The sequence below is a fragment of the Canis lupus genome, chromosome 13 (genome assembly GCF_011100685.1).
Source record: "Canis lupus familiaris isolate Mischka breed German Shepherd chromosome 13, alternate assembly UU_Cfam_GSD_1.0, whole genome shotgun sequence".
NCBI lineage: Eukaryota > Metazoa > Chordata > Mammalia > Carnivora > Canidae > Canis > Canis lupus.
The window spans coordinates 19,601,175-19,624,439 of NC_049234.1; the positions used below are offsets into that span (position 1 = coordinate 19,601,175).

Genomic DNA, 23,265 nt, shown 5'->3' on the forward strand with positions numbered 1-23,265 from the left:
TTTCCCTTCTGGAACTTGTAGTGGAGAATCTATTTTGTTGTCTTTTCTAGCATCCAAAGACTTCCCACATTCCTTGGCTCGTGGCCTACTTCCATCTTCAAAGCCAGCAGCGTTTCATCTCTCTGACCATTCTTCCGTAATCACATTTCCCTCTAAACACGGTCCAGAAAGGTTCTTTGCTTTACGGACCTATATCACTGTATCTGGGCCACTGGATAATCTTAGATAGTGTCCCTAGATAACCTGGAGATGCTTGACTAAGTCACATCTGCAAAATCCCTTTTGCTGCATAAGGTAATATGTTCACAGGTTCTGGGGATTCGGGCATGGACACTTTGAGGTGGGTTGCTTTTTCTGCCTACCACAGTGAACAAAACATAACAGAAACATTGGAAAGACCCCTCTCTCCCTCTCGCTACCCAGAGAGCCATATTACTTTTTATTCTCAAAACTCATTTCAATAAAATTTCATCCACAGAGTCCTTTCCCAAAATATGAACAGAAAAGAATGCCTCCAGACTTTAGCAAGCATGTCCCTATTTACACACCGGAATGAATGGTCTCCTCAGCAGCCACTTCATATAGTGATAGACTTGTTCCAAATACAATGTCATTGCTCAAAAGCACTTTTATATCTCCTCTTTTTAAATCCAGCTGATAATGGGTCACAGAAAAAAAATTTGATTGCTTTATCTTCACACATAATTTTTTTAACCCACAATAATATTACTAAGAATGATCACAGACATGGAAACATATTCTACGCTCACACATGTAATCTATGCAAGCAAACATACATGTGCACATGCACACACACACACACACACACTCCTGTCTTTGCCATTCTTTCATTGCAAACTTTTCTATTCCTTTGGCTCTAGGCTATTTCTCGCCAGAAAAGACATCTGAAAACATTATCTCTGCTATGAGGCTTCAGTCAACTTCCCAAAATGTGCTCCTGGCAACGAGAGTTCCAGAATATTTCAACAGGGCTCAGAGAGCAAGGGATGCTGGTTAAAGCAGTGTCTGAGGCCATGCATACACAATCTGTTTCTCAGAAAGCCATGAGATTTTTAGGACACCAAAAGCTTTGAGGTGTCCTGAAGTGAAATGAGAAAAAACAAAAAGCTGCTTTAATTTGATGAGGCCACTGTCTACCATATGTGTGCATCAGCTGCTCTTTCGTTCCTTGCACTCTTGCCAACACCTCCTAGAACTAGTTTCCCTTAACCCAAGCTGGGTTGATCCTGCTCCATGAGGAATGGAATGAGAAAGAAGAGCTGGCTGAGGTCCTAAGGAGAAGAAAGTGGGGCATACAAGGGGTGGAGAATATATTAGGTTAAGTAGAACCCCACCCTGTTCATCCACTGGTCTGTTGTAGCTCCAGAATAGACTCTCAATATGGGGCATACAGAAATGTCAATAAACTTTTTCCCCCACAAATAAAACACTCGTTAATATTATCTTCAATTATTGTAAATCAATGGAAAAGGGCCCTTGATGGTAGCACGGGGGCCCATGCCACTGGCATTTTTATCAGAGACAGAAGCCATTTAGTGTATAGGCACTGGGTGGGGTTGCCACAGTAGTAGGCTTTGGGTTTCTTCTCAAAAGCCAGTTGTTCTCTAAACTGTCCAGCCCAGACTTTTCCTTGTGCTTTGGGGTGTAAGCAGCCAGATGCCTGCTGGCTGCCAGACTGGCGTGACTAGTAAAGCAGGCTCGTTGTCGTGGTGTTAAGGCCTTGATTGATTTCCCATGGATGTCTGTCTAGGAAGGCAGGAGGGAAAGAGACCAAGAAAGACAGACTGCTCCACTGAAAATAGCAACGTGTTTCCTAGGTCGGTGCCAGGAACGTGTGCTTTCGTGCACTCTGCCATAGCCACCGACTTGCAAGGATGGGTGGAACATGCACTGCTGCTGCTGCAGTCCTAATTCCTCCCTGAAGTTGGAGACTAGGCTGAGATGTGGTGCCTCTGCCGCAGTGGAGCAGAGGGTGATGAGGCACACGTCAGAGGGGCCATGAGTTTAGCTTGAAATCAGTACAGCTGGTTAGGTCCACTTCATCATTTAAAGAGCTGCCCGGGTTCTAGATGTGGCCCTGCCATGACCTTAACTAGCTGTGCAAGCCACATCGCTTAAGCAATTAATATAGGCTCTCAGAACGCCAGTTTCCTGATTCATTCATTTAAAATATTCACTGGGTAGCCACAATGTGTGCAAGATACATGGGGTGCCAAAGATAACCAAAATATTTTTCCAACATCCATGGAAGATCTAGAGAGAATGATGTTTCTTTATAAGTAGGTATAATAAAAGGCAGGAAGTGAGAAGTGCCTTGAGGGAAAGACAACAAAATTGCTATGAAAGCCCCATTGAGAGACAGGGAAGGATAAACAGGTATGCCCTGAGCTGATGGAATGGGGAAAATAGCTCCTGAATGAGGCAGCATTTCACTCGGATCCTGAAAGGTGGACGTGATTGCCGCCCACAAAGACAGGAAGATGGCATTGATGGGGACTGTGGTAAGACATAAAGCGAACACAAGGCACCCCATCCCATCTTTTATACGTTTTAGTATTTTTCAACTCTTTCTCTTACTTCATGGCCGCTGCCACAATTTTATTCCATACTCTCTTCGTTTCTCACAGAGTTTATCACAGGAAGCTCTAACCTCCCCCCTTGCCTCTGCTCCAGCCCTGGTCTTGTCATTCCTCAGCTGCTGAGTGAGCCTTCTAGCACATCTTTGGTGTGTCCTTCTCTGGCTTGAGTCGCCTCACTGGATCCCTGTAACCAGAGGATGAGTCCCAAATATTCAACCAGGTAGACAAGGCCCTTCCTGATGGTTCCTTCCTTTCCCTTCCAGCTGACCTCTCACCATCTTTTCATTTGGAGAATTATGTAGAATTATGTAGAATTCTGCCAACACATGCCATCCTGTTTCACACTGGTTTAGTCTTTGGGAAACTCTTCCAGTTGTCTGAGCTGTTTTCTCCTCCTTTCTCCACCCGGGCTGCTTCTGGTTAGATTCTTTTTAAAACTGTGCACTTCCTGTGTGAGGCCTCCCTCACCTCCTCAGGCAGAGACACTGCATTTAAATGGTCCACATCCAGCCCTCCCCTGAAATGATCCATCCCTCAAGGGCAGAAATGTCATCAGACTCCATGTACTCACATGTTTTTATTCCTAGATTCCAACTCAGTTTCATATTCTTAATAGGGTTTTTGTTAGGTCTTTGTTCTTCATAGGCCTTTGTTAAAAAAAAAAAAAGAAAGAATGAAACTATGTTTGCATTCTAGGTAGGCTGATGTGCAGAGGAGTACTAGAAGATTATTCTTAGAGATTGCTGCTTAGACCATGGAAGACCTGTAGAGCCAAGCTAGGATGTTTTGATTTGTGTTAACAGGCATCTTTAAGATGGGCGACTTGGACCATACTGAGATCATTCCTCCTTCCTCAGCACTAAAATCCCATGAATCTATGAATGTAGTTACTGTAGTTTCTTTTCTTTACATTTCAAGGGTTCCTGAAATTATAGGAAAATGTGCCACTTTTTCTTGCCTACGTCTATAGGGAATATATGTTTTTCCCTCAAAGCATACTTTGGTGCAGCTATAGACCTTCCTTTGCTCAGGAATTTTTATTTTGTTTTTGTTTTACTTTGCAAAAATCAAAGGAAGGATGTCAGAGACATTGAAATAAAAAATAACTTCTTGCCGTACAGATATTCTATTAAATGGATCTTTCACTGAGACTGTCTTGCTGTGCCCTGTAGCTAGTTAATAACCAGCATCATGAGCCTGAGTTTTGGAATTTCAGGCCAGATTGAACATACCCATCCCTATGTACCAGAAGGGGCTGCTGCTTTGTACTTTTCATTATCACTTGGGTTCACCCTTTTATTTCTTTTTCTAAGTTTTAAATGTTTCAAGGAGGCCAATTTAATAAACAATAGCTAGCAATGGAGACGTCAAATAGTGTCTTGGTTCAGAAATAAAAATACTTTTATTAAGGTCAAATGTTTTTCAAGAAATGTGTCAGGTTAACACCAAGTTCTGGGTTGCCTGGGTTAGGTTGGAGGGACTTGTGATTGCCTTTTTATTATTGTTTAACTAGGAAACGGAATTGAAGATATCGGCAGAATTATTGAATAGTGTTCTCATTCACTTTGCTAAAAGCACACTTTGCTGGGGAAAGAGTGGACTCTGGAGCCCAGCAGATTGTGTTCTCATCGTAGATTTTGCATTTTCTTGCTGTGTGACCACGGGCAAGTTAGTTAACCTCTTCGTGACTTTTCTGATGTGTAGGTGGAAATAACATCTAGCATTGTCACAAAGAATAAATTAGATTATATTATTACCTTATTATTATCTTAGATTATTCTAAGATTACTCTTATCTGATAGGAGTCTTCTAAGGATTAAATAAGGGAGTCAATCATATAGGGCTGTTATAGAGTTAAATGGGTTAACACACTGAGAGCAATGCTTGGAACATGGTAAAAGCAGCTTAAGTTGTTAAACTGCTGGTATTTACAGATGTTTTCTGAATATATTAAAAATGTGGACTATTTACTTATTTTCGTTTGCCGATTTTTGGGCTTTGTTTTACATCTAATTCTTGAAAAGCTGGTTCCATTAAAGACTTATTTCATGGTAACATATATAGGTCTTTTCTCCAGCTAGAACTTCAAGGGGACATTACTGCATCTCTAGGGACTTGGCCCCTTGTGGAGCCTAAGAAAGGAGGAGGACGACACTGGTATATCTATATTTCAAAAGAATTGTGAGGGAAAGGTGCCTTGTAAATCTTACTTTTGCAAACAGTTTTGTAAAGGAAATTGGATACTTTTTAATAGAATCAATTCTTTTTTGAAAAGATATTACTTATTTTAGAGAGAGAGCATGAGCACAAGCAGGGTAAGAGGCAGAGGGAGAAAGGAAGGGAGAAGCAGACTCTTCTCTGAGTAGGCAGCCCAATGTGGGGCTCTATCCTGGGCCCCTGGGATCATGACCTTAGTCAAAGGCAGACACTTAATCGACCGAGCCACCCAGGAGCTCCAAAATCAACTATTTTTCTGATGCTCTAGAAGCTCAATACCTGAGAATGTCTTAAATTTTCTTTTTTCTTTTTTCTTTCTTTCTTTTCTTTCTTTTCTTTCTTTCTTTCGGGAGGGATGAGTGGGAGGGCTTGGGGGAGGGAGGGAGGCAGGGAGGGGCAGGAGGATAATGAATGAAAGGACTGCAGGGTCCTTCCTTCCTGAAGTCCTCTTATGAGTCCTTCTTCCTTCCTTTCCTTCTTCCTTTCCTTTCCTTTCCTTTCCTTTCCTTTCCTTTCCTTTCCTTTCCTTTCTTTCCTTTCTTTCCTTTCTTTCCTTTCTTTCCTTTCTTTCCTTTCTTTCTTTTCCTTTTTCTTTTTTTTTCCAATCCAGGCAGTTGAAATGAGGCTGCCATCCAGACTTGCAGTAAAATTAAGTCATTCATTCATTTGGTTGATGTCTCCTTGAACACCTGCCCTGGCCCAAGTACAATCCTAGGAACTGGGGAGACAGGAGTTTGCGAGCTAGATACAGATTGACTGATGTGCTCAGAGTGGTTACCGCGAGGATATACTTTCTTTGTAGAGTTTGAGATTTACCCCTGGCAAAAGGGGAGATTCTCCTCAGCTCTATTTTTTTCCTAAATTCTGTTCCTTGTGCTACATTGTTCCAAATAATGTTGACATTATGAGATGCTAACACATTAGCCTTGTAAGGAACCCCAGTGACCATTTAATGTAATGGTTTGATCTGACAAAGAAGCCCAGAGAGTCTAAGTGGCTTACAGATATTATGTCATCTCTTTTTCCCCAAAATATTAGAATGAAAAATTTCCAACAAAATTGACAGAATTTAGAGTGAACATGTATATGCCCAGCACTGAGATTCTACTATTATGTATATGCGTGCATGTGTATTTTTCAAGAAAGTTCTCTTGTGCTCTGTTGATTATTGATCTCATTTGTAATCTTGAAAAATTATCTTATGGTACACTAAAGGGTGGATTTATTCTTCTAGTTGAAGTTGACTAATATCTTTCTTCTCACTTTATTAACAGAACAAAAGGAAATTCAACATCAGGAAGTAGCCAGCAGTCCTAGATTTATAATGAATATTTCCATTTAATTTTGGACTTAGTTGAATGTTTGAGTAACTCTTTTATGTGGGAAACGGGCTAAGTGGTTTTAGGAATATAAAGTCATGTAAATTATGGTTTCCAGTTTTAGAGATCTTACTACCATCCACACAGAGAGAAGAGAAATCCATGAGTTGGCTTGTAGCCATTGAACATTTGACTGGATATTTGAACTAAGTACTGCATTAGAATATTCCTACTTTTGATACTTCATTTATAAGATTTATGGTTATAAATACTTTTAACAGTTTTCTCACATTTCAAATGTTTTCATACCCTGAGTACATGAGATCTGTGGGAACTCAAATGTGTAATTTTGAGGAGTAGAAGTTAGGAAGGTTGGAGCTAAATAACAAAAGACTTTGAATTGAAAATCCAGCTTTGTCACATGGCTGGCTGAGAATCACTGAGTGGCTCTGAAGAGAGGAAGTGCTGCCTTCACTCAGTGGGCCCTGAGCTTTCTAAGTTGTATGCTGGTGGTATCTGAGGAAGGACTTGTGGTTATGTGGGGGACAAACTAGTGGGGGAGGGTCTTTGTTAGGGCAGTCCATTAGAAAGAAGTTACAAATGCCCTGGTCTGAGATGGTGAGAGTAGCACCTGGGTCATGGAATGGAGGAATGGCTATGAGATATTGCAATGCAAAAAAGTGTGTGTGTGTGTGTGTGTGTGTGTGTGTGTGTGTGTGTCTGTGTTGAATAGACACACAAGATGCAAGGGAAGGGAGCAGAAAAGACAGAACCAGTGGTGGGCTCAAGCTGCTTGCACCTGCTCAGGAGAGTGGGTTATGTGCTTCTCTTTTTTTCTCAACTCTGTCTTCAGTGATAGCACATTTATAGCTTGAAATCAACCATGGTAGATGGATTTACGCCTCCAATGGCAGCAAACACTGCAAGTCAGGGTGTCTGTTTTTCCCAGAAAGCCAATTTCTGAAACCAGAATTCTGAATTTGGGTGACTGTTAACTGAATAGAGATTCTGGAGAAGGAATTTGGTTGGGACCTGTTGAGTTTATTGTAACAATGGGGAACAGTCTGACAATGTGGGTGAATTCCATCTGTAAATGGTATTCGCTATCCTTTTGGTAGAGACTGTAAAAATATTGTTCAGGGAATCTATTACATTGCTTCAGAGTTGAAGCAAAAAAATAAAATGCTCTGAACACACACGTTTTGCTTATTAGTGTAATTTCATTACAGAAACGCTTGAAAACTCCATTATTTTTTCAGTAAAATTTTTTACGATAATAATAACACAGATTCTTACAGGTCAAAGAGTAGCTAGACCACAAAACAAAACAATAATTCAGCTTAGAATTCACGTTAATACGAGTTATTGTTACCAGGAAGAATCAGGGAGAAGGAGCTGTGTGCTGTGACGCAGATGAAAAACAGAGTCCAGTTACAGGCTTCCACAAATCTCATGTCTTACCTGATCCCTGAGGATGGAAGATCATTACTTCTTTTGAGAGATATGCTTTTAAAAATGGAAGCAATGTAGCTGTTCAGCAGAGGCTTGTAAAATAAATTATGAAGCGTCAGTAGAGTACAGTTCATGGAGCGATATGTAGAATGGAAAGATGTGAATGACCTATTTGGTGACACGAGATCACAAGGCAGTATTGCTGCATGATCTTAATTTTGTGTTAAAAAAATACTGTGCGTATTAAAAGGCTGGGGGAGTAAGATGTTTAAAAGAAGTACTTCTGTTTGTTGGAGTTTCAGGTTACTGTTTGTTTCTTCTTTTTTAAAAAAAAGATTTTATTTATTTATTCATGAGAGACATAGAGGCAGAAACATAGGCAGAGGGACAAGCAGGCTCCTTGAAGGGAGCCCAACGCGGGACTCTATCTCCAGACCCTGGGATCATGCCCTGAGCGGAAGGCAGACTCTCTATCACTAAGCCACCCAGGCGTCCCTGTTTATTCCTATGATGTATCTATTTTTGCTGCAGAATCTCTAGAGCTAAGAAAAACATCTTAATAAAATTAGAAAAGATGCATTCTCATTATGCCCAGCTGAATACAGTGTTAATAAGTAACTTGACAATTTAAATTTTTTGCAGGGTATCCCTGGGGCAAAGGGAGAGCGTGGAGAAAGAGTAAGTATCTTCTGGCTCTGTTTACCAGGCACAGCTGGCTGCACACCTATCACTGCATTAGCCTGACAAAGGATGACCATTTACTATCATGATTATTCATCGCTCTTATTCCATTCCCTGTGTCCTCCTTCTCCTCAACTCACTGGACTGTGAACACATTGTCAGATGGACTAGCCCCCATGGGCTAGGAGTCAGGAGACCTAGTTTCTAGTTGCATATCTGCTACCATTCAGCTAGATGACCTTGGGCCCCTTTCTTTAAGGATAAAATGGAGAGAATCAAACTCCGCTAATTCCAAAGTGGATTTGATGACATATAATGGATCTAAAAAAGCTTCCAAAAAATAAAAGCTCTACAATGCCAAGTAAGAGAATGGGGCTTGTGTTTTCCCTGATGGGCTGATATTGGCACCCAATGGCAGGCGTAGAGTCAAAGAACTGGCTGTTGAACTTAAATCAGTTTATTTTAGGAGCCTTCTCTCTCTTTTGAGAAATTGTGCTGTCACTGGTAGTAGAAACAGCAGTGACTTTGGGCTCATGCACTTACCTCTGTGAAACCTGGGGCAACATCTTTAACTCTGTTCATCTACAAAATGGGTTTAACATTTTTCCTTTGGGTTGTTGCCAATATCAAATAAGCCATTGGCTGACAGTGTTATATTTTATAAGCTCTAAAGAGCTAAAAATAAAGTACTAAATATATATGGGTTTTATTTCAAAACTATGAACTTTTTTAGAATCTGGGACCAGAAATACTTACTTGATTTTTCATTTAACAAAGGTTTCCAGGATCTTTGCACCATGAGTATCAAATTGCTGACTCCTTCTCTGTATCATGGTGACCAATCCTATCTGTTGTGGGAGCCAAAGAGGCCAGGTGGGAACAGTGGGTTAAGTCAGATCTGCATCCTGGAAGTCTTGCCACATGGCTAGGCTCATGGCTGAGAGTAAGAAAGATGTTTGTTTGGTTTTTTTTCCCATCCAGGGCGACTTGCAGTCTCAAGCCATGGTGCGAGCAGTGGCACGTCAGGTGTGCGAACAGCTCATCCAGAGTAAGTGTATTACAGTTCTCTGTTACTTGTACAATTGAGAATCTGCCTTTTCCAGAAGTTGGTGACTCACAAAAACTCTGCTATAGCTTTGTTTCGGTGCAGATAGGCAAGCTTTACAGATGACAGTCAACTAACCTCTTTAAGAGATCATTACGGATCACCCTAGGATCCTGTATTGATGTCACAGACACCAAATTTCCTCTGTGGCGTCTGTCCAACAGCTTTCCTTTTGCCCATATAGATTTAATTTGACTGCCCAGACCAGATTTTTTATTCTTTCCTTGTCTTCAAATGGATAGTTTTTTGTTTTTTGTTTTTTGTTTTCTCAAGTTCTCAGCACTTGAAAGGTGCCGGACGAAGGAATCAAAAGCTGCTTTCAGAAAGATGAGTCATTGAGTTGATTTATATCAACTCACTAGATTTAAATCAATACTTGCTTTTTTTATCCTTTTCTTTTGGTTAGCCCGAGGTCCTTCATGTGATCTTTAACATTTATGCTCAAAAATACCCCCCCACACACATATACATACGCATACACACAGGGGCAGCCTTCATCTTACATCTTACATGACACTTGGGCTTCATGACAAAAATTACACCAGAACATACTGTATATGATGCCTGCCCCATGTCTTCATTTTAAACTTGAACCTTACAACAGGACACTATTTCAATTACTGGTTTGTGTTCATTCACTTGCATACCCCCTCCCCCCATTTTGCATTTTCCTCAGGCCCCCTGACATTTTGTCTCAATAATCTAACCAGAGGGTTACTAGTGTGGGCCCTTCTTTGTCAATAATTTGTTCAATTCCAGATAGATCTAAGGCCACGTAGAGATGAAATATTCAAACCCAGCCATCTCTGGCCTACCTCTGCTGCCAGATCTCCTACTTGTAACATATTACTCCACCTCCATTACCTGAGTGGCTGCATTAGCTTTGGAAGGTTACATTTTTTTGACCCAGGAATGTCTGCAAGTCCTGTAAATGTCCAAGAAGACCCATTGGCTGGCTCCCAAATTCCATCTGTAGTAGATAAACCCAGTCTCATCTTTGGGAAGGCATCAAGTGAAGGTAAACATTAGCTTGGGGATTTTCATTAAAACATAAATTGTTTGTACAAACCATGTACAAGCTATCATCTTTAAACATAACAGTAATGCTCCCTATATCTTAACTGTATTTCATTTATGTTATATTGCCCAAATTAAATATGTATATCTGAAAGAGAATTTGCCAGTTCTAAATGGAACCACTCAAGTTTAATGCCAAAACAAGATCTTTAAAAACACAATATATTATGAAAGTTAAATTGAACATTGAGTGGAACCCATCCAAAGCTCACTTGCACCTTGGATTATTCTGTAGGTTTCTCATTTCAAGTATACAGTGTAAATGAGCAGAGAATTATCTGAAGGAAGCCTAGGGGTTAAATCCAGATAGGACTCACTGACCACAGTATGTGGAATATTTCATAATAGTTGCTGTCATAGTCCACTGTAGAATAAAAATCTTATATAAACATATGATCATTTAAGACATGCCCTAAAAATTGAGAGTTCAAAATTGAGTTTTTTTTCCCCCTCTGGAATTCTCAGCTTCTTGTGAATGAGTTCGAGGACATGGAAACCGGCAGGGAGTGATGCAAGGAAGCTGAAATAAGCCTGGAGAATAGGGAGGCCCTTTCTGTCGATGCAGTTGGGAGAAAAGAAATAGAAAAGATTGCACGCAACTTTATGAGCAAAACCCAACCTGCCCAGGGGCTGTTGCTGACACCTCAGCCATCTTCCCACATGCTTCTTCAGGTTCCTTTGGGCTCCTTATTCCATTACTTAGGTTTCTCCTCAGAACTTGATTCCTCAGTTAGCAAATAATTCTTCACATGCTCAGTTATCTGGTTTTTAGTCCAGAGCCTGATTGGAAGAATTACTCTAGGAAAGGTGACATGGGAAACTATATGAGACCAAAGTGATGACAGCTAGAGAAGTGATAATGGAGAGTCTCTTGTCAAAGGAAGAAGCTGGAAAAGCAGATGTAGGAACATCCACCCCACTTGGACAATCATGGACATGCCCACAGATGGCCCATCAGTTATGATCATGGTCCTGTGCTCAACAATGCATTGAATATACTTTAGAAATAGCCCCTCTAAAAATGGTTACAACCCTTTATTTAGATTTGAATGTTTGAAAGAGGATAGGTTTTCATCTAGAAAATCCACTCACCTGGGAAAATCTTATCTTCGAATGTTGCCGGAAGACTGAGGCATTATGTTATCAAGCACTTTACCAGTCTATACTTCTGATTATTAAACTACATTCTTCCAGGCATAACGGAGTTAAGGGATTATAGGAGCAAAAGCCAGATTTAAAAAAAATAATAATAAAGCTAGTGGGAGTTTCTGCAGCTGGGACCCAAGTAAAGGTTCCTGCAAAAAAGGCTTGGCAACGAAGAGTCGAGTTGAAACAAAACACTTGTCTGGGGATTTGTGAGCAAGAGGGTGGAGCAGGCTTTGTGGGTTGGAAAAAAGACAAATACTTTGGAGGAGGGGATGTTGTTATAGAGCAAAGGGGCAGCTCGGTGAGGGTTTAGGGATCAGGTAAATGTTGGGGGCAAAGATCAAATATATGACTTCTGCCCAGTGATGTTTACTGGGATGCTGATGTGAGCTGTAGCATTCCAAACACTTGAGATGCGACTTGAATACGATCCAGATGTTCGTATCATCCAAAGTAAAATGTAATAATTTTTAAGTTGGAAATCAGCATATTTCAGAGGGGCGTGCTTTTCCTCTTGTGGTTGTCTCACAGAATTGTCCGGAGCCTTGACAAATAATACCACCAGTCTTCCCTTTCTGTGTGTGACAGTTCAATGAATGATGTCTTTGCCCTTTGTGTCTCAGGTCACATGGCCAGGTACACAGCCATCCTCAACCAGATTCCCAGCCAATCCTCATCAGTTCGGACCATCCAAGGGCCTCCTGGGGAACCTGGCAGACCAGGCTCACCTGGAACCCCTGGTGAACAAGGACCCCCAGGGACCCCAGGCTTTCCAGGAAATGCAGGCGTTCCAGGGACCCCAGGAGAACGAGGTGAGCTGAGCCACTTCTCTCATTGGAACACCACTGAGGTGCATACACTGAAGCACAGTGCAACAGGGGTGCTCATACAATGATGAAGTCCAAAATAATGAATGTGAATTGACTCCACCTCATCTCTTCTCTAGCTTCTTATTTATTTATCCCCAAGATTGAGCAAGTTGAGTAATCTACAAAGTATTTCATCAAGAGCCATATCTGCTCATATGAAAAAGAAGGATCAGGACCCCCAATTCACCTCTCCGAGGCTTTTGAGCGAGTAAGAGAAAGGTGTCCCCTCCAGATGGAGAAATTAGGAACAGGTGCCCCTTCCAGGAGGTAGAATTAGAAAACGCTGCCCTCCTCTGGACAGATGTGGCATCACACATATGTCATGGTAAGTGGAGAGCTCACTTCCTAGATCCGGTGCTTTTTTTTGTGCAGTGCCCATAGTGGGCAACAGTTGGTGGCAGTCCTCAGGTGAGTCATGAGTCACATTGACGTATGATTTACATATGCCTATGTAGCCAGCTATAAACTTCAAATGAAAATACTGCTTGTGGTTCATCTTCCTGTAAGTTGCTTTTTATTTGTTTTGTGGGCCAACATTTTGTCTTTCCTACTAAAATTTCTTGACAATAGAAATCATATTTCTGTCTATATAATCTACCCAGCCTCTTGTTTTCCCCTATAGGTCTTAGCAGCATTGTATAATACAATAATAAGACTGATCGAATTTCACCAAGTTCTATAATTCACCAAGATCTCCCACTCCAGAAGCCACTTAAAGAAATGTGGGGAATTGGAGTTACCTATTAACCACAAAGAAAGTGGTGGGGAAAAAGAGAACTGCTAAAAGTACTTTCTAAGATACAATTTTATAGAATGTAGATCTGGGAGAAGGTAACCTATCTGTTTGCCCCGTGAATCCTGTAACTTTGGTGAGATGGGTAGGATATTTTCCTTTTATAGCATTTGAGATGTAAGACTGCAGATTACAAAGTTAGTACTTTGTGCCCACTCTCGATCCATGCCAACGGGCCATGTGCATTTCTGCCTCTGCACTTTCATACACATTGTTCCTCACTTCAGAAATGTCCTTTGCCTTCCCTGTCTTATATATGTTCTTACTCATAGCTCAAGGCTCAGCTGAACTTCTGTTTCAGGAATGAAGTTTCTGTTGATTGCCCCGGATGACAGTGTGACTCCACCCCCCGGGAACACCTGATGCACTGACCTTCTTTCCCATCCATTTTCGCACTCACCAGGTGTAGATGGGCACCTAGTTGCCAAGAGCAAGATCAGGGCTGAATTGTATAATACATGATAAGTCCTCATTCAGTAGCTGTTGCTGTAATGGGCAGCTTGGGTCTGGTTTTCCTTTTCTGAAGGTTTTTAGTGCCAGGACACTAAATCAGCAGATGTAGAGAAGCGCATAGTTCTCACACAGCACACGGATGAGGTGGCAGCTGGGAAGGTGGCCACCTCTGTCAGCTGGGCACCCTCTGATGGTGTCGGTGATGGATCACCTGTGATGCAGGAGGTCCGGAGCCAGTGCCTGAGTCACTGTTTGCAAGTCACAAGTTGTGCTTGTTCTTTTTGGAAGTCCTGTTCTTGTTCTTGCCAGACTGACTAGCCTTTTCTGCTCTGGAAGAGGACATGAATGCTTAGACCAGAGAAAAATCTTCCAGGAATTCTCAAACAGTGGCCCAGACCACTTTTGAAATATGAATTTCTACGATATAGTTTTTGTACCTCTGTATCGATGTACATGTATTCCTAGAGTGTAGTAGACCAAGCGAAATCCTGTCCTGAAGATACATGGAGGATGACACTGCAACAGAAAAGTGAGACATGCCCTTTGAGCATGAGGGAAAGTGATTTTAGATCATCGCCAATTGATAGTAATGGTTTTGAACTTGAGGCTAGGGTTTATAGGTCAAGGCCCAAGGGACTTTCCTTTAAAAAAAAAAAAAGAAGATTTTATTTATTTGAAAGAGAGAGTGAGAGAAAGCTCAAGCAGGGGCGAGGGGAAGACAGAGGGAGAAGCAGACTCCCCACTGAGCAGGAAGCCTGATGCGGGGCTCAATCCCAGGGCCCTGGGATCATGACCTGAGCCGAGGGCAGACCTTAACCAGCAGCCACCCAGGCACCCCACCAAGGGACTTTTCATTCCTAGCAAAGTATTTCAATCCTGTTGCAATTGGGATTTGTTACTGCAAGGAACAGTTTTTGTTTGATCTTATTGCCCAAATACCCAGAAAGTGTTGAGAGAGAAATATCTACCTTTCCGCTAAATCAAAACAATTGAATTTTAAACCTGAAAACACTTCAGCCATCTTTTCTCCTCACCCTCATTTTGTGTAAAAGAGAGTGTATGAAAATATTGAAGCCCAAGGAATTTTGAAATCAGCCAACATCAGGACTAGAAATAAAAACCAGGGATCGTAAGGTTGGTGGTGTTGTTTTCTATATAAAATATGATTATCACGGTGCTCTATAAATGATTTTGAAAGGATACTATATTGTAATAAGGAAAAATAACTATTATTATTCAGGAATGCATTTAGATAAGTGGTAAACTACAAAAGCAATGTGAAAAGAAATATGGTTGTTGAGTACTTCAGCCTAGCATTTAAGTGAACCTCACTTTCTTCTGAGGCTTCCTGTGTGTCCCACATGAATCTTCATAAAAGAAATTCACCACTCCATTGGCTTGTCTAATTTTTCATTAGAAGTGCTCCATCTGGGGCAGCCCCGGTGGCGCAGCGGTTTAGCGCCGCCTGCAGCCCGGGGTGTGATCCTGGAGACCCGGGATCGAGTCCCACGTTGGGTTTCCTGCATAGAGCCTGCTTCTCCCTCTGCCTGTGTCTCTGCCACTCTCTCACTCACTCTCTCTGAATAAATAAATAAATAAATCTTTAAAAAAAAAGAAGTGCTTCATCTGGTTTCCTTATTATAATTTTCCAAAGTTTTTATTTTATTTTTTATTTTTATTTTTTTATAATTTTCCAAAGTTTTTAAAGTAAGCTCTATGCCCACATGGAGCTTCAACTCATCACCCTGAGATCAAGGATTGTATGCTCTACCAACTGAGCCATCCAGGCACCCCTAATTTTTCAACGAATTTTTGGAACTCTTTTACATAGGATATACAGTAAGAAATACATTTTTCATCATGATGCAGTATGCATGTGTATGCGTATGTAACTGAAGCAAAAAGGAATACTACTGATCCTTACTATCATTTCCTGTTTTCCTCTGTAAAAAGGTTGAGGGGCAGCCTTGTATTTTATTACCTCAGTTCAGAATACATTGCCCTACTACAAAATCTTTGATTAACCCAACCATTAGCACTGAGCTAGCCAAAGAATATGCATTTTTGGAGAACAGAAAAGGAATTACAAATACTACTCCCACATCAGCAGTGTGAAATAGAGACTGTTCTCGACTTACCTTAAGCACCCAACAGAAGACTATATTTTGCCTCCATCTGATTAGCCATCTCCCTCTCATTAACCCTTCGTCTCCTTTAACTTAAACAAAGTATTTTTTCATAACTGTGGGGAGCAGTCTTTTAGCTGTGTTCACAAAATGAATCCCAATATATACAGAATCCTTAGAATTTAAGGATTTGAAGGACTCCTGTTGCTCATGTTGTTCATCTAAGGCTTGAACTCCAACTTGGACTTGTGTGATTATTAGCACCCAGAAGTAAAGAGGTGCCGTCTGCATAGCAGAAGCAAAATGTTATGCAGCTCAATTTCTCACCTTCTTTTTCATCTTGTCACTCATACGATATGGCTCATGCAGAGCAAAGAAAAGCTGTTCTTCCATGGGCTATGATTTTGTTGCCTTTCCCCATTAAACATTGCACTGTCTTCAGGAAAATGGCTCTCTATCCTGGCTTCCAAAGTTCTCAAAGGCTCTAGAGTTCCTCTGTTGTTCCCTGACCTGAAACAACCGAATCTTGACTTTTCTGACCTAAATTCACTCTCCAGTCAGAGCCTTGTGTGATTCTAACTAGACCCCAGAAGACCACTTCATTTCTAATTCTGATCTTTGTGTATCATTTCCAGATGACTAATTTCATATTTCCTTATTCCATTTATTTAAATGCTCATATTTCACTCTGGTGTCCTGAACCATATATTAACACAGTCAAAAATAAGTTTGTTGGGTCTATATTTGGCAAAATTAAGTTTCTTATTTACTTGAAAAGAACTGAGACAGTTTCTTGATCTCAGTATTAATGCAAACCCTTCTGTTTCCATCTTTCTCCAAAATATATTGGATCATAGGAGCCATCCAACTTAAGATTTTTGTGTTCAGATTATACATCCATGAAGCTATAATTTAGATCTGGTTTATTTTGTACAATAAATCAGTAAATATTTATTGAATGCAGGGTTAGTGTAAGGCTTTTGGCTTCATAGTGTGTGAGATAATACTATTATTTATGGCTTTCATTTATTAGGCACTAAATGCATCTGCCAATATTGTGCTCAGTCCTATATACACACTCTCTCATTTGGATAAAATAGAAGACGTGGTCTGGATAAGGAAGGAATGTGAAACATTACTGAAGATGCAGGTTGGGAGAGAAAATGCTAAGTGAGTTACGTTGAAAGTAGATGCTGTCAGAATATAGAGGAAGACATCACTGTGGCCTTTGAAAAGAAAAGGTGCCAATGTTTCTTAACCAACTAGTGTTGTTAAGCGACTGTTAGTTGCTTGACACATTATTAATGCTCATAAAAATATTACAATGTCAATATTAGCTCTATTTTTTAAAAAAAATTTATCTATCTATTTATTTACTTATTTGAGAGAGCATAAGCATAGGGGGAGGGGCAGAGGGAGAAACAATCTCAAGCAGACTCCCTACTGAGTCCAGAGCCTGATGCAAGGTTAAATCCCAGGACCCCGAGATCATGACCTGAGCTAAAACCAAGAGTCAGACACTCAACCAGCTGAGCCACCCTGGTGCCCTTAGCTCCATTTTTAAGTGAGAAAACAGACTCAGCTTGTTTGTTAGTTATCCAAGGTCACATCGCTAGACGATAGGGTACCAGAGTTCAAGTCCAAATCTGCATCATTCCAGAATATCTGTGCTTGCTCTACTCTGCCCTGTGGCTACCTTGGAATTTATTGCTGGGGACTCCCATGGGAGAGGCCAGAACCGTGCAGGGTCTAGGTCACCCCTGTTTCATTGTGGCTCTTACTAACCACAATTCATGGCTCAGTTCACACAAACAAGTCAACAGCTGAACTGACCCGAATGTCACAGCGGGTCATGGTTGTATTTTTTGTAAGCTCCTTGCACACTCTGCTCTGTATTTGGAGAGACTTGGGACATCCATGAACCAGCAAATGACCAACTTTGAGGTGATTTGTTGGATAAATATGAATGTGATAAAAAAAATCTTCCATGATTTTACATTTTGGCACTTGAATTTTTTTTTTTTTTTTTTTTTTTTTTTTTTTTTTTTTTTTTTTTTAGGATTTTAGCATGTGCCCAGGCTACAGAAGAGTCTAAGTAGGGAAACTACATGGAGGGAAACTGGCCATGGGTCTGGCAATTTAGAGTGCACCTATAGAATTATACTTCTGTTATAACATCTAATCCTGGGGGAAATAGAGGAGAAACCTGGAACAAGGCAATTTCCTCTTGTGGTATTTTAGAAGGGAACCAGTTTACTTGTGGTATTTTAGAAGGGAACCAGTTTCACTTCACTATTTGATGCTGCTTTAGATGAGTAGCAGGACGGGATGTCACTTGGGCATCAATCATATATGCCAGCACCCGAGCTTTGCCACTTACTAGGTGTGTAATCTTGGCTGATTAATTGTACAATTTTTTAAAAGATTTTATTTATTCATGAGAGACAGAGAGAGAGAGAGGCAGAGACACAGGCAAAGGGAGAAGCAGGCTCCATGCAGGGAACCTGATGTGGGACTCAATCCGGGGTCTCCAGGATCACGCCTTGGGCTGAAGGCAGGCACTAAAACGCTGAGCCACCCAGGGATCCCAATCAGACAATTTAATCTTTTTTTATCTTCATTCATCCATTGAACCAGCACTTACTGAGCATCTGCTACTTGTCAGGCACTGTGCTGCATGTTAATGACATAGTGGTAAACCGGGCATACATTTTCTACCTTTTCTTACCTAGCATGGACATAGGTATAAAACAGACTTACAAAAACTACACACACACACACAAAAAAACTACACAAATAGTTTCATCTAGTTACATAAGTTGTAAGTGCCAGGGGAAAAATAATCCATGATGCCATGCAAATGTAGAAGAGGGGACTCTGACTTACTCTGTCAAGTCAGTGATGTTTTAGCTGAGACCTGAAAGTTGAGGAGTTTGGCATATCAATAAGAGAGTCAGAGGAGAACATTCTAGGCAGAGACAGCAATAACCTGTGCAAAGGTCCTGAGGTGGGAAAGGGCTTGAAACTTTTAAAGCCATGATTCTCAACAGTAGTTTCTCAAAAATTTGTCTCGTTTTCAACAAATAATTTACATCTCCTTTACTGTTCCAAAATGAAATTCATAGATAATAAATATAGCTTGCCTTCATACTAGTTAAAAACTAGAGTACCATGTAGTGTAACGTAAAGAAGTAAAATGAAAGTTATTTATAGTTAAATCATTTATTCCAGTATGCAATCTGATCATAATTACACTGGAAACAGAACGAAGAAGTCAAAATGTATTTATATTAAATAATTACTGAGAATGCAACAACTACAAGTTCAGGCTGATGTAGCCAAGCTTTATCAATAACATGTCATTCTGCATTTGTCCCTATTGTGTTCACAGTGAAGATTGTAAGAGCAAATACATCATTGGCATTATGCAAATCAGTAAATCATCTACTTTTTTCAGACACCTGTTCCTTGGTTAACAGATCTTTTGATTTTTCTATTATATTTCTTTTTCCTACTGGGGCTTTCTCCAGAGAACCCTATACCACTATCTCCTTCCACCCATTGACAGTCGTGATGTCTTCACCCATGCTAGTGCCTGGAAAAAAATTGAGTGGAAATGACTGGGAGGTATCATTCCAAAGATTTTCCACATTGGAATGCATTAGTTTCTATAAATGTCATTAGCACTTTATACCTACTCTGTGGGATCAAATACTTGGGATGCAATATTAGTATTGAGGCTTAAAAAAATAAGTGTTGGAATGTCATCTTTAATCACAAGAAAATTTCATGTTTTTGTTTAAGAGCCTGATGCTAGGGCAGTTTCCCCACTCTGTTTGTTGCCCAGATTAATTTCGTATTGTTCTTTGAGGATATAATCCCTGAATGACTTTTCGAAGTTGCAAAATTATTTGCAAATTTATTCCCCTTTAGTTTTCCCTGCTACTGAAGACCACATTTCTAAGGATTGAATGTAAAAAAAGATAAGACTTAAGGATCAATTTTTTATATAAGTCCTAAGGCACTGTGATTAATTTGAAGAAGATGGACTCTGTTCCAGAAAATGAGAAAGGGGGTATGTGAGAAGGGTGAGAAGGATGAGAAGATGCAACGCAACCCAGCCCCCAAAGCAAACACATGTAGAGAAGGAACCTGCCATACTCTGGTTGCCGGAAGTCAATGACAAGCCCCTTTGGAAACATAGAAATGGCTAAATCTGAGTCCCTAAGGCTCATGCCCATTTCATGTGAACTAACAAGTGTGAAGAAGGCTAGAGAGAGCTGGGTCTCAGGCTGATTCGAAGCTGAGAGAGAGAAATAGGGTTCTTGTGTTCAATATTTCTGTGGTTGAAAAGAGCTGTTGGCACCGAAGATAATTTGGCTGAAGGCTTTGGTCACAAATGCAGAGTAAAAGCATCGCAGTTGCCAGACAGGAATGCCTTGATGCTAAGCATCTGTGGAACTTCTTGATGTCCCTTTTATCCTGGCTTATTCCTGGAAGAATTATCTTTATGGGACAGATCAACTTGATTAAAGATAAAGGGTTGGCAGGGCTCTTGTAATAATTGGCTTGTTGGTACTTAAATATTTACAAGTCTTCCCTGTGATGTTGTATTATATTTGATATTCGGTTGCACAAGGCATAGTCTTTTCATTGCTGTTAAAAATCTGCTGACATGCATGTTTCTTTACTCATCCTCTGTCTCTCATCTCCTGAGAGATAAACTCCAGAGAAAGAAAGGTAGCTTTCTCTTTTCTCACCCAATAGTTATGTGGTAAAGTCCAACTTGAGGTGCTCTGGAATAAGACTTTTCTCTGAAGGTTTGATACATTGTTTTTTCCTAAAGTATAGTAACCCAAATGCATAGAAAAGGAATGTTTTTTTCTTTTTCTTCACTGTATCATCTTTTATTTTGTTAGGGTTATTTTTTTCTCTATTACAAATTGACTCCTTACATTCAACATGGCTGCAGAGAGAAGGTCTATGTGATACTAATTTATTACTAATAACAAATTACCCTAAAGCTTAGCAACTTAGAATAACAAAGCATATATGATCATGGTTTTTATGGGTCAGGGATTTAGGAGTGGTCTAGCTGGGTGCTTCTGACTCAGAGTCTTCCATGAGGTTAAGTCAAGATGACGGGCACTGAGGGGGGCACTTGATGGGATGAGCACTGGGTGTTATTCTGTATGTTGGCAAATTGAACACCAATAAAAAATAAATTTATTATTAAAAAAAAAAGTCGGCAGGAGCTACACTCCCTTTTGTCTTTTTTTTTTTTTTTTTTTTTTTTGCCATGAAAGCTAATAGAATTTCTGTAACTTAAAATATTTTGAAACCCTTAATTGGAGGGTCTTGTGTAGTGGATCTTATCAGATTCTTGCACTGGGTTTCAGTCCTTGTCTGGGGTAATGGATATCATGCTAGAAATACCACTCAAGGTTAATGCCATCTCAGCAAGATATCTTTGTATGGTCCTGGTTCATATTTTCTGCTTCACTTCAAGTATGTACTTTTTGCTCTAGCCAAACTGAACTGCTCTGTGCCTCAGTATTAGTTAGCTTTTGCTGCATAACAAACCACAAAAATCTCACTAGGATACAACAGTAAATATTATTTTTTTCACCACATATCTGTGGGAAGCAGGGACAGTTCTGCTCTCCTTGGAGCCCTGGCTAGAGGGGCTAATAGTTTCCTAGAGTAGGTAATCCTCATGGCAGTGGCAGAAACAAAACAGGGCAACCCAACCACCCAACCATATTTCAAGTCTCTGTTCATATTATTGCCACTAACACCTCATTGGTCAAAGCGGGTCACATGGCCAAGCCCAACACCCAAGAGCTAAGGAGATGCATGGATCCAAAGCAAGAGAAAATTGGTGTATAGATCTTTTGCAGAGTGATGAGGAATTCAGACCATTAATTCAGTTTACCACATTCTTCATATGTGTCTTTTCCTTTCCTACTGCCCTCAAAGCTAATCCCCACTGTGCCCTGTTCTTGTGCCATTTCATGGATTTTCACCTGCCCTTCCCATTCCCCAGAACCCTCTTTCTTCCTCTGGCTCATTCAGACTCAAACTTCAAAAGTCATCTCAAGAGTCACCTCTTCCAGACCGCTCATCTTTCCCCTTGGTTTGTTTGTTTGGCCAGTGTATTGGTTGTTGCTACCCTGCTCTACTCCAGCTGAGCTAGACTGAGTAAGATCTCCCCGATTCTTGCTCCCTGAGCACATGTCTCCACCACAGCAGTTTCTCATTATACTCTAATTGTTGGTGTACTCATTTGTCTTCCCACTGGACTCTGAGTTCCTTGAGTGGGGCTGTGCCTTTCATCTCTATATTCCGCACCTCCAGAAGCTTGAACAAGAACTCCATACATGAACAGACGGCTACCTCACTAGTGTGTAAGACGTATCATTTAGCCCCCAGGTAGACTATCCCTTCTTGAATTGTTTATTAATGATTTCACTTCTATTAATCCTGTCTAACCAATAAGGCTGCATGTTTCCCAAAGGCCAAACTTAATGCCTATTTTCCTTTTATTTTTCATAATACCTGAATTGCAATAGTCATTTCATGAATCATAAAGGATTTATGGTGTTGATTACTACTTGGCTAGTTTTTTGGCTGCCATTTGTCCTTCACTCTAGAGCCATGAAAAAACAGAAGTCCATGTGGCTATAGTACATCAATCCTAAGACATCCTGTTAATAGCCAGTTACGGCCAACTTGAGAATGTCAGCATTTTCTTCAAGTCATTATTGTGTCAATTTGTCCAAGGGGGAAAAAAAGGTGAGATTTTTAAATAGGAGGTTTGGTTATACTGAGTAGGAAAAATATATAAAATAGTAGCAAATATCTCGGACATCTCAGTGCCCAGATTTTAGAGTGTCTAATTTAGATTTCTGAGGTCAAAAGATCAAGGGACCTCTGCTTATTATGCCTGTGTGTGTGTGTGCTTACTATATGTATATGTAAATATTGATAGAGGCAAACAGAGAGGCAGAGACAGAGACATTTTCTTTTATTTTTTTTAAGATTTTATTTATTTATTCATGAGAGACACAGAGAGAGAAGCAGAGACACAGGCAGAGAGAGAAGAAGGCTCTATGCAGGGATCCCAATGTGGGACTCGATCTCAAGACTCCAGGATCACGCCCTGAGCCAAAGGCAGACCCTTAACCACTGAGCCACCCAGGCATCCCAAGAGACACTTTCTTTTAAATGTAGGACTGTACTTAGCCATTTTCTAAAATTCTGGCCTTGAACATAAACAAGTAAAATGGAAATATAGCATGTACTAATTTAGATGATAAAACTAAAGCTGTGTATATCACCTCTAGTAATACATACAATAAATAACTATACCAAAATGCATTTGTATAACTGAGGGAAAACATACATAGAAAAGATACATTCATTAA

At 40.4% G+C, this 23,265-nt stretch overlaps 1 protein-coding gene across 4 annotated transcripts in view; it reads left to right on the top strand.

Annotated features, from left to right (window-relative positions):
- The window catches only part of COL14A1 (collagen type XIV alpha 1 chain), a 218,122-nt gene that overhangs the window by 180,955 nt on the left and 13,902 nt on the right, over positions 1-23,265 (top strand). For all 4 annotated transcript variants that reach the window (XM_038555416.1, XM_038555415.1, XM_038555414.1 and 1 more), the window contains exons 43-45: positions 8,231-8,266; positions 9,251-9,317; positions 12,221-12,409. In XM_038555416.1, coding sequence (XP_038411344.1) covers positions 8,231-8,266; positions 9,251-9,317; positions 12,221-12,409 — 292 coding nt within the window. The remainder of the gene's footprint in view (positions 1-8,230; positions 8,267-9,250; positions 9,318-12,220; positions 12,410-23,265) is intronic.